General features: G+C 40.2%; 1 protein-coding gene across 1 annotated transcript in view; it reads left to right on the forward strand.

The window, feature by feature from the left end:
• The window catches only part of DHX37 (DEAH-box helicase 37), a 1,097,190-nt gene that overhangs the window by 188,827 nt on the left and 895,941 nt on the right, over positions 1–12,422 (forward strand). Inside the window, exon 9 of the mRNA XM_044068525.1 lies at positions 11,696–11,809. Coding sequence (XP_043924460.1) covers positions 11,696–11,809 — 114 coding nt within the window. The remainder of the gene's footprint in view (positions 1–11,695; positions 11,810–12,422) is intronic.

Raw genomic sequence — 12,422 nt, forward strand, 5'->3', positions numbered from 1 at the left:
ATCTATCGTGGAAAACCGCCTTCCTACTGGCAATAACCTCAGCCAGGAGGGTTTCTGAACTCCAGGCCCTAATGGCAGTACAACCCTTCCTAATCTTCCATCAAGATAGAGTGTCCATGAGGACTAATCCTACATTTATGCCTAAGGTGGTATCCAGAGTGTCTTTAAACCAGGCAATCCACCTACCTACCTTCTTTCCCAACCCACAAAACAGAGGGGAAAGAATACTGCATACCTTGGATGTACATAGACAGCTACGCTACTACCTGGACAGAACAAAAAGTAGCAGAAAAACTGATCAGCTTTTGTAGCCTATGCAACAGGAAGGGAAGGAAAAGCTATTTCCAAACAGACAATCTCCAAATGGATAGGAAATTGCATACGGTTCTGTTACTCCTTCCATGGAAAACCAATTCCACAGAACATAAGACCTCATTCTACAAGGGCAACAGCCACTACCACAGCCTTTTTACGAGGAGTGGCAACCAAAGACATTATTGAGGCGGCTACTTGGACCTCCGTGCATACATTTGCCAAGCATTATAATTTGCCTCTATATTCCAGATCCCGAGCAGGGTTTGCCACTGCTGTACTGCAAGGGATCCTAAACACACCATAATCTAGTTTCTTCCTCCTCCCTAGTTGGCTATGGTATTCTACCCAGTTGTTATGACTGCAGATGCATCCATGAAGGACATAGTACAGTTTTGTACCTACCATAAATGTAGATGTCCGAACTGGATAGCATCTGCAGTCAGGATTACCCTCCCTCCTTCCCCTCTGTGGTACTCCTAGGGTGTTTACCCTCCTAATAGCTAGCTGGTGGGGGGGAGTCTTTTATGGTGTATTTGTTGTATATATGTACATACATGCTTATTTTTTGTGTTTACCACTATCTTTTTGGAAACATTGGCATTTATCCAAAATTTTTAGCCTTCAAGAGGGCTACTGGCATCTGGGGCAAGAAACACTGAGGAAAATGGCATCGGCTGATGCCTTTATACCCGAAGACCAACAGAGATGACGTCGGGTGAAGTGCGACATCAGCCGAAGCCAGACCCGGACTTTGGAATCCGGCCGACTGAAGGGCTGCCTGACGACAGGACAACCCAGTTGTTATGACTGCAGATGCTATCCAGTTCGGACATCTACATTTATGGTAGGTACAAAACTGTACTTTGTAATGCATGGTAGGTATTAAAATTGGGATGCCAATTCACTGTTGCTCATTTGTGTGTGGGTATCACAGATCTGTGTGCCCTCTTGTCACAAGGCTGAACAGTGCTTACAATATCTGCTGGGACTAAAAAATATAGCAATAAAACAAGAATAACAGTTGCAATCATCATGGCAATAAGCACACAGGAAGAGGGAGCTGTGCGGGGTCAAAATGGGTTCTCACAAACGTCCAAGCAAAGGTGAGATTTGTGCTCGCTGCTTTTGCTGTTGCTGGATGCCAAATAAGTTTATTGTCGATGGTGGGTGTTGTCTCTGTCCCGTGAGCAGTACCTGGTCACCTGACTCAAGGAATGCCCTCTTCCACTTCATTTTTAGCATTTGTCATCACTGTTGTTTCCAACTCTAATTTTTCGTCTAGTACGGGAAGAAACTGGTTTGTCGTCATCAGCAGGAGAAGTAAAGTGGATAGGCTGTTGTTCTTCAAGTGGAACTGCTTTGCGGATGTGGGAAATGTGGACCCAAGTAGGAGATCCTTCTAGCTGAACTGCTGTAGCTGTAGTGAGGAGAACCAGAAACGTTCCTTTCCAGCGAAGCTGGAGCAATGTCTTCCTGGAGAAGGATGGTGTATAGACCCAGTCACTTGGCTTCACATCATGGAAAGCATCTGGATCAGGGTGAAGTTGAGCTGCTGCAACCTGTGAATGATAGTGCTGCAGAAGAGAAACAAAATTTTTGCAGTATATAAGTAACGTTATCAGCCATTTGTAATTCTATGTTAGCTGGAAGGGGTGTGGCTGACATTTTCATAGGCCTTCCATTAAAATTTCATGGGGGGAATATTTTCTAGGAGTGCTGACTGCACTTCATAGAGTGAACAATACCAAAGGCAAAGCCTCTGACCACTTTAAACCAGTTTCAGCAGTAAGCTTAGCCAACTTATTCCTCAGTGTCTGATTTACACGTTCAGTCATACTTGAGGCCTGAGGTCTGTGTGGACATTGAAAACTTAATTTAACATTCAACATTTTACAAAGATCTTGCATAACCTGTGCAGTAAAATGTGTCCCTCTATCAGACTGTATCTCACAAGGTATTCCAAACCGAGGGATAAGTTCGTACACCAATTTTTTTTGCTATTGTAGTGGCATAATTTTTTTACACAGGGGTAAGCTTCTACCCACCCCAAAAAGACATCCACCACAGTAAGGGCATATTTGAACTTTAGACATTGTGGGAGTTCTATCCCACTAAATAATACAAAATGGTCCCCACTGTTTCTTATTATACTGTGTAGGGACACGTATAGATTTAGATGCATTATATGATAAACAAATAGTACAACTATTTACAAAATGCTGAATGCCTCCGAAACAGAAGGGGCATACCAGTCCGTCAAAAGTAGTTTCAGTAATGCATGTTTCCCAAGGTGGGATGGCAAATAAGCCCATCCCACTTGAGGTAAAAACTGTTGTGGTGCTACTAACCTTCCATCCGGATGGTGCCAAAGTGAATCTGAGGAACGATGGCAACAGTCACAAATCCACCTTTCTCTTTCAGAGTCTTCAGCGCAATTTTGAAAATGCAACACAGTATCTAATACAGATATAATTTCAGTTTCAAAAGGCTACAAAAACAAAGCCTGAACAGGAGGTGACAAAGCAGCCTGTCTTGCTGCCCTATCTACAGAATTGTTACCTCTAGATTCAAAAGACGAATCAGATTTGTGGGCAGTACATTTAACCACTGCTATATTTTTGGCAGCAGTAAAGCATCTAACCATTCATGTACAAAAACAGCATTTTTGATGAGTTCCAGCAGAAGTTAAATGTCTGCGCTCTCTCCACAAAGTATCAAAGTCATGGATGATGCCATGACAATACCTAGAGTCAGTATAAATAGTAACACATTTGTCTCTAGCTAGTTTACGAGCTTCTGTGAGCGTGGTTAACTCTGCCACTTGAGCTGAGACATTACCCTCCAGTTGTCCAGTTATTAAAATCATATTTTCGGTGCACACTGAAAAAGCTGCCATTAGGGGTCCATCTTCTTGGCATGTACAGGATCTATCGATGAAAAGAATGAGCTCAGAATTTTGAAGCGGAGTGTCTTGTAAGTCTGGTCTAGGAGGAAGCACATAGTTAACAACAGAAACACAATCATGAGGTTTACCCTCATCAGCTGTTGGGATAAGAGAGACAGGATTTAATGGTGGGCATCTGACAATCTGCAAAGACAGGTTGTTAATCAGTGCCAGTTCATATTTAGAGAGCCTAGCTGCAGACAAGTATTGAGTCTTATTTTCAGTAATAAAGCTTGTACAGAATGTGGAGCCTCTAGAAAGGTATTATGACCTAAAGTAAGAGAGGCTGCAATATCTACCAGGCGAGCTGCTGCTGCTACCGCTCTGAGGTATGGAAGGAGCTTGGCTGCTACAGGGTCGAGATGTGTACTGTAATAAGCAGTTGGCCTATGACTGTCATTCCTTCTTTGTGCCAATAGTCCCAAAGCTACCTGACCTCGTTCACAACCGAAAAGGTAAAATTCCTTCAAATAATCTGGTAACCCTAAAGCAGGCGGGTTTGAGAGAAGAGATTTTAGATGAACAAAAGCTTGTTCATGGCTTTGTTGCCATGGGAGTGGCTCAGGGGTATCCTTTTTAAGCAATTCTACTAAAGGTTTTGTTATTTCACCATAATTAGATTGTCGGCAGTGTCCTGCTAATCCAAGAAATCCTCTGAGCTGTTTCAGAGTTGTTGGCCGTGGGGCACTTCGAATAGCTGTTATTCGAGTGGGTAAAATGTGTCATGCATTTACAGAAATTAAATGTCCTAGGTATTGAACCTGTGATTGCCATAACTATAGTTTAGATCTGTTAACCTTAGACCCTAACTCCGCTAGCTTAGTAAGTAAGAAAACCGTTTCAGTCTGACAGGCAGGTAGAGAGAGTGAAGCTATGAGAAGATCATCTACATACTGCACCAATGTAGACTTACAAGGAAATTGAAGCTTGTCTAATTGTCATTTAATTTCCCTAGAAAATAGAGTAGGTGATTCGACATAACCCTGAGGCAGCGTGTCCAAGTATACTGCTGCCCTCTATAGGTGAATGCAAATAGGTACTGACTATATCTGAATGAATCGGAATAGAAAAGAAGGCTAAAGAAATATGAATAACATAAAGTGATAGGTGCAGGAGGGATAGAACTAAGAATATTGGTGGGATTTGGAACTATGGGAAAAGCTGGTAGTACAACAGCATTTACAGCTATCTCGTCTTGCACAAATCTGAAGGTTTCTTTGCCCGTTTTTTTTTACCGTCAGGATAGGTGTGTTGCATGGAGTTGTAGTGGGTTTGATACCTTGCTGTAGTAATGCAGAAATAACGGGCTCAATCCCAGTCTCTGCCTTCGCAGAGTGTGGATATTGTGCTACAGTAGGTAAAAGTTCATTAGGTTTTAAAGTTATCTGAATAGGAACAGCATCTTTAATAAGGCCCACTTCATTTTCATGTACTGTCCATAACTGCTTAGGAACTGAATCTGATAATGCAGCATCTAATATTTTGGTGGGTTCAGATACGGTAAGAAAAGACAAAATTACATTTTCATCCAACTGCTGTGGGGCAAGACACATTTGCCTAGTCCATGAGCTATGTGGCACATTTAAATAGACTCCATCGGGAGTACAAAATATTGTACATTGTAATTTACAGAGGAGATCTCTTCCTAATAAATTAAGGGGTGTGGAGGTTCCCACAAGAAAAGCATGGTTAGCTGTCAACGGTCCCAGCTGAATGGGGACTCGAGCTGTCTTAGGATAATCTAAAGGGACCCATGATACTCACGCTCCATGTACATGAGTAGTGGACAAAGGAATTTTTTGGGCAGCTGATGCATTTAGCATACATCTAGTGGCTCCAGTGTCTATTAGAAAAGAGACGTCCGTGTTTTGCACCTTGATATTGACAAAAGGTAATTTTTGCTTTACTGGTACCAATGGAAATAGCTGTGGCTCCTGTTCATGGCTGTCCTTTGGAACTTATTGCCAAGGAGTACTCCAAGTAGGAGGTTGCTGCTATGGTCGGGCATTTTGCGAAGTAGAAGAGGAGACTTCAAAAGGGTTAGTAGTCTGTGAGGGTGGTGTCGCTTGTTGTAAGAAAGAGCAATCATCTCTTCAATGTCCACTTTGTCCACAATTGAAACAAAGATTGGAGTTAGGATTTTGCGGTGCCTGGCCCCAATTATAATAAGGTTGCACTTGTGGAAAAGACTGTTGTGGTGAAAATGCAGGTTGTGATTGTGGAAACCCAAGTCAGTTGCACCCCCCCCCCTTCCTCCTCTATTCCTACCTCTTGGTTGGAGGAAAGCACTTAACACCTACAGTTGGGCATTGACCAATCTTGTTTTTCTCTCTCTCTACGAGTAAGAATATCTGCCAAATATTGAACTTGAGTCACTAGTTCATGAAGCTCCAGACTCGGCCAATTTAAACATACTTTCTTTAACTGATCACGAATGCGGGGAAGCAGTCCATCTACAGAGGCAGCTGAGAGACCACTCACTGCTGGCCCTTCTGTGGGCTCAGGGTAGCCAGAATAGACTTCAAATGCTGTAGTCATACACTGTAAGTATGCATCATCATCTTTCTACTGTACAACTGCCTTTATGCGGGACCAGTTAGGGACAGGAGGACATACAACAGTTATAGCTTGAAGCAGTCTTTCTCTGGCTGCTTTAAAAGGCTGTTCGTCAGTATGCTGAGGAATAGGATGTGGTGTATTTGCTTGATCCCAGATAAGCTTAAGTAAATCTGATGGAAGGGTATATTCTAGCACAGCTTTGATTTCCTCTAATGTGGGATTTTGGAGACTAACCTGTAGAGCGAGGACTTTTGCAAACTTATAAACCAAAAAAAAAGGTACAAGCCAGATAGCCAGTCCCAGATGATTGTTTATTCCGCAAATCCACGAACCAACACTGATAAATCGCACTGCAAACCAAAGAACATTAACGTATTATAAAATATCCTAACATTTTCGTCGTATCACTTCATCAGATGAATACCACAATCAAAATTGACTGTTTAAATAGAAGACTGGCTATCTGGCTTGTACCTTTTTTTTTTGGTTTATCAGTGCAGTTTCAGGTACTTGTGACCAACTTTTGCAAACTTAGTTGGGTTCGCACATATGGGTGGCAGCGATTTTACTATAGTTTGAAAATCTACTGCAGACCAGGCACATGCAACATGTATAGTTGAGGGTGCGTTATCATCTCTGCCATGTGCAGGATTGGGTACCTGGCGTGGGGGGTGCAATTGAGCAGCTTGGAGCTTTGAATTTTCATCCTCCTCAGAAGAGGAATTGTCCTTTGTATGTGTATCTGGGTTAAACTTATTGGGGCCAAAATAACAGTCTCTGTCAATAATTATAGGAAATTGAGTAACATTTTGATGTGGGTGCAGCTTAGTGCGTCTAGAAAAAAAGAAATAGAATCTTTTGTTTATGTAGTTTAGGAAATCCTAGATACATTTGAGAGGAATCTGCATCTGGTGTTTGTTGATTACTAGATTTGCCTGGTATTTTTGATTGTTGGTACCGCATGTGACTAGACACGGGAGAATCTGTTTATGTATCTGGAGGGGAAAAATACTCAGCGCTGTCTAACAGGAGGAGAAAGAACAGGTGTTTGGCTAGAGGAAGAAGCATCTACAGAGGAACTTGCACTCTGAGAGGGTGGTGAGGACGGTGGGGAGTGCACAGATTGTAATGCAGGTGAGCCAGAAGAGTCTGGCTGTTGGTATGGTGAAGGAGGAGCACTAGGTACTACTAAGCTAAATACATAGTCATCTTCTAATGACTTGTCCTGAGTAAGTTGCATTTTTTGAAGCTCTCTAAGAGGATAAAGTCCAGAATCCTCTTGACGTTTGCTATCAGCATGCTGAAGATGGCCAACCATCCTATTTGCAGCCTGTAGCTGAGATTTCAGTCTTGCAGTATTGTATATTAAACTATGAACAATAGACTGTTTTTCTCTATCTTTTGACTCTGCCTGACGAGGAATTAAAGGCTGACCAGCAGCTAGCAGGGATTTTATTACCTTTCTCTTTTAAGCGTTTTTGTAAATTTTGCAAAACATCTCTGTCAAAAGTCCCTGCAAGAGGGAAAGCTAATTTGCCATCATTTTTTGTTAAAGTAATCAATAAATCTAAGTATAAACAAGTAACTCTGGAACATTTAGAATACATGCAACCTGCCCTTTTCAGGCTCTTGTAAAGATCCCACATTTGCACCCATTGTAAAAGACAATTTACAATGTTAATAAAAAAAAAATGCTGATAATATCGCGCACTCGTACATAACGTGCCATCACGAGTAACCCACACTCATACTAAAAGAAAAACAAACTTACCTTTTGATCATCTGCAAGTCTGCCAGGAGAGAAAGCAAACAAAAAAAAAAGGTGTGGTTGTGATTTGTCTCTTCAGAAATGTGCACTTGACAGAAATCTGTCAGAGGGCCCCATAGAAGTGCCTTTTCTACAGAAACAGCTCTCAAAGTTTGGAAAAGATCAGAGTCACGGCACCAGCTCTTAAGGTTGAACTTGCTTTGCTAAATACTTAGTCTCTTGGCAGTTCAAAGTACAAATTCTTTTATTAGAAACAAAAAAACAGGTATGGGAGACCGTACTCAGAAAGTCATGTCTCCCCGAACAAAGGATTTCACACAGGTTATATAGAAAATCTTATGATAATAAATGTTTATGAAAATGTAGTTATTATCCAATAGAGAATAGACAAAAAGGTATATTTCATACATCTGACTACTCCTGTGTATCCAACAGGAAATTGCCAAGCTGGAAGAAGTTACACTTCATATTTGTTATCTATATTTTAACCTAATAAGGAAAATCTTTCCGTTCTACTGTGTGCCTGCAAGGGAAAGCAGGGCCACAGGCTAAGGTACAAGAAATTACTAGAAGCTTCTTCAGCAGTACTTTTCCATGACTTCAGAACATTCTTTCAATCACGTGCACTATCCTGTTAACATACACATACATTTCATTCATTTATTTTCCAGCCTCTACAATATTGATAATGTGGTGTGTGTGTGTGTGTGTGTGTGTGTGTGTGTGTGTGTGTGTGTGTGTGTGTGTGTGTGTGTGTGTGTGTGTGTGTGTGTGTGTATTTGTACACATGCACACATACATGTGGGTGTATATGTATAGGGCTCCATTTGTGTGCTTAAAATGCACATGGTTGAACTTTTTGTGTTGTGCTAAGCACTGTTTTAATACATATCAATATATGCAGTTCAGCTGTGTGCATTTAATTTGGTAATAGCTGTGTAAGTATATTGGTAAGCAGTTCAACATTTTGCAGTGTGTGTGTGATTTTTATCTGGTGTTTTTACTCTGTTTCTTGTGAAGTTTGTAATTTTTCTGGTGAACTATAGAGTAATTTTAGTTGGATAATAACGAAAGACATTAGAGTTCAATTTTTACAGTTAAGATGTGTGTTGTTGAGAAAGCTGTTATATTAGGCTTTCAAGTGAATTACAGCTATAAGTAGCAGTTGTCCCTGGTTTTGGCTTTGTACCATTATTATTTTTTGCTGTCCAGAATTGTTGAGCTGAGAAGTTCTGAAGTTTGCATACAAGTTAATCTCTCTGATGTGAGGTTGTAGTGCTGTGGAATTTGTGTGTAAGATCACACACACTGGGTTATGGGAGGTTCATTTTCCTCAGTGTTGTGTGATCTCGTAGTTGGTATATTAAAAAATGGGGTATTGGGGGAACAACAGTTTTCTAATTTTACATCAGATTCCATGTACTGTAGTGTTTTAGCTGTTAAAAAGTTGAATTAGTGAAATTTGACTTTTCAGTACAGATCCTATGTTTCTCTGTGTGTATGTGAGCGCGCACACAGACATATACATACACACAGGTATAACGTGTGTGTGTGTGTGTGTGTATATTGTATATGTATGTATGTATATATGCTTATTGTAGCATTCTGTATTATGAAACACAAGCTTTCAAAGTGTTACCTTCAAAAAGGAACACTTGCATCCGATAGAACCAAGCTACCAAAGTGCTCATAAGCCAACAACGATTCTGTAATATTAGCTAGAGTAACTGCATACCTTTGTTGGAGACATTGTTGACTCTATGGCTAGTAGAATTTACTGTTGTTTATGTTTGACTCATACTCTGAGTTCTACTGAACCTGCAGAACCTGCTGGTATGATTGTTTCTTGCCAGGTCGTGTAATGGGGCATCCTAATGATTATTGGTATATTCTTTTATTAACTTGGGTTAGTGTTCTGATCCATCATGAACTATTTTCATCCACAGCCTAGAAAGGAAGACATATAATGGTGATGGCTGTAAAAAAAAAAGATTACACCTTTTCCAAGCACTGAAAACAAAACCGTTATTAAATGTAATTTTGCATTTAGGAGCAAAGCCATTTTTAGCATATGGAATTATGACAACCAATACGTATCTGTTAATTTAGTTTTTATTTGTTGTCCAAAGTTTCCTTTGGTCATTTTTCAAGAACACAGGTGGTGCCTTCAGTGAACTGTAATTAGCTAAACTGATTTGCTAGCAGTGGTACTGATCTCTTGTATAATTTGTTGTTGTTTTCATGATGTCCTCCTCCTCCTCTTTTTTTTTTTTTTCAAGTTAATGTTTAGATTATACGAGTGTATATGCAGAGAAAGTATATTACACAGTCTGGGGGTGGATTCCAGAAATAAGTCAGTCCTTTTGTCCCTGCTGTATTACTGGAATCAGAGTGCAAGCCAGTACTGCTTTTGTACTACCCTCCCCAAGTACATGGTGGAGCTTTGCCCTTCAGTGTAGCATGGGCACTGGTTTAAACTGTATGAACTGAACAACCTGTCACAACTTTCTTGAATAAAGTGTTTTTAGGTACTTTTAGAAACCTTTTTTTGAGTTTTGTAATTAGGATATTTCCACCTGGGTGAATTACTTCCACTATGGAGGCATAATACCCTTTACTGCTTTATCTTTCAGTCTATAATGTCCACTTCCAGTTTTCACTTCATCTTCACATATTGCACTTATGAATTAGGTTATTTGTGCCTTAGCTGTCCTGCTTTAAAATTACCTGACCAGGTTTTATTGTCAGCTTTGAGGGAAATTGGCTACACATAAAGTAGCCTGCAAGGGTAGCTAGCCTAGTACTAACCTGTGAACCTATCTGGAGTGAGAGCAGTATAATGGTTAAGGTGTTTACCTCACAAACACAAGGTGCAGGGTTTTCTGTCTCACCTTTAAGGGAAATTAGTTACTCTTAAAATAGCCTGCAAGGGTAGCTAGCCTAGTACTAAACTGTGAACCTAGTACTAAACTGTGAACCTATGTAGAGTGGGAACAGTGTAATGGTTAACATGCTTACCTCACAAACACAAGGTGCAGGGTTTTCTGTCTCATCTTTAAGGGAAATTGGTTACTCTTAAAATAGCCTGTAAAGGTAGCTACCCTAGTACTAACCTTTGAACCTATGTGGAGTGGGAGCAGTGAAATGCTTAAGGTGCTTACCTCACAAACACAAGGTCCTGGGTTTTCTGTCTCACCTTTAAGGGAACTTGGCTAGACTTAAAATAGCCTGCCTAGTACTAACCTGTGAACCTATGTAGAGTGGGAACAGTATAATGGTTAACGTGTTTACCTCACAAACAAAAGGTTCAGGGTTTTCTGTCTCACCTTTAAGAGAAATTTGCTACTCTTAAAATAGCCTGTAAAGGTAACTAGCCTAGTACTAACCTGTGTATACAGTATCAGATTTAAGTGGTGGAAAAAAATTCTCCTGCTTTACTTGTCTATGTTGAATTATCTAATGGTTGACTTTAAGGCTAGGAACTCTGCAGAGAGGCTCAGTTGCTTGTTGCTGTTCTAATTTTGCACATCTCTGCCAGTATGACCCCCTTTTTTTTTAAGACAAGTATGAGCTTTGTTTTTTTTTATCTGGCTTTGTCAGATGTCTTTTATGTGTGATCCTGTTGTGAACGTCAGTGCCATACATTTAGAAGGTACGTAAACTGCAGCACAAAAGGATATACATCTGCTATGCTACATGTTATGTCTTGCAGACACATTGCACTCCTTTAGTAGGCAGTGCATTTGCACTTGCTAGCTATTTGTACCCCTCACTATGTAATATTGTTTCACCTTTTCTTTCACACACACACCATTGGCTACATTTTTTTGACTTCCTTTTGTTGGAGAGCAGGTGATCATCTGTTAGAGAATAGGCTTCCATTTTTTTTGCATTTATAGTGTGACCTGGGTGCACTTCCACACAGACATGGAAAAGAGTTCAGGTTCCCAGAAGCCACCTGTACAGAGTGACCCTCCACACACACCTGATTAGGTTACTGTTTTGCACATCTTAAGTATGCATCCTTAGTCATGGCTAGGACTTTAACTGCATGTAATGTTTCACCAGCATACTGCTGCTGTTTAACATACTAATCTGATGTTTTTCAGAATTTCTTGCTCACACGCTATAACGTTATCATTATTGATGAGGCCCACGAACGGAGTGTGTACACTGACATATTGATAGGTCTGTTATCACGGATTGTGCCTCTTCGCCAGAAGGTAAGTTAAAATAAGCAAACAATCCACTGATCAAATAGTAATTGAATTTGTAGTTTTGCATAGACCTTAATTGTTCTAATGATAAATAAAGGAAAAGTGTAACACCTTCCATCATTTCTTTTACTGTGTCATCTAGATGATTACAGAAACTTTTAATTACTGAAAGTATTTGCTTTTAGCAGTATCCTCAGCTGTGATAAATTTTTGGACATAAATGTGTGTATCAATAAACTAATTAAACAGTGTAACACCCTCATCAGTTTCCTTTACTATGCTAGCTAGATGATCAAGAGCACTCTATTGCTGAATTTATTTTATTCTTTCAGCAGTACTTTCAGTTAAGATTAATTATTGTTTAATTAATAATGTGAAGTTTTGTGCTGCAGGGATTTACTTCATTTTCTTCCTTGCTAAGTACTTAGTTTTTAATATTTTTTGGCTCTCCTGTTAGCTGACAGTCAGCTGCCCCAGGTAGCCACTCTTGGTTCACCTGGTCTGCTGAACCTGAGAAGCCTTCCACAGACTTTATTTGACCCTTGTTTGGAGTAATTGAGAATGTTGAGGCACCTTGGTGCAGTATCATACAAGCTACTGAGGAGGATTTTTTTTATTA

This window comes from Protopterus annectens, chromosome 4.part0 (genome assembly GCF_019279795.1).
Source record: "Protopterus annectens isolate FY-2018-M chromosome 4.part0, PAN1.0, whole genome shotgun sequence".
Taxonomy (NCBI): domain Eukaryota; kingdom Metazoa; phylum Chordata; order Ceratodontiformes; family Protopteridae; genus Protopterus; species Protopterus annectens.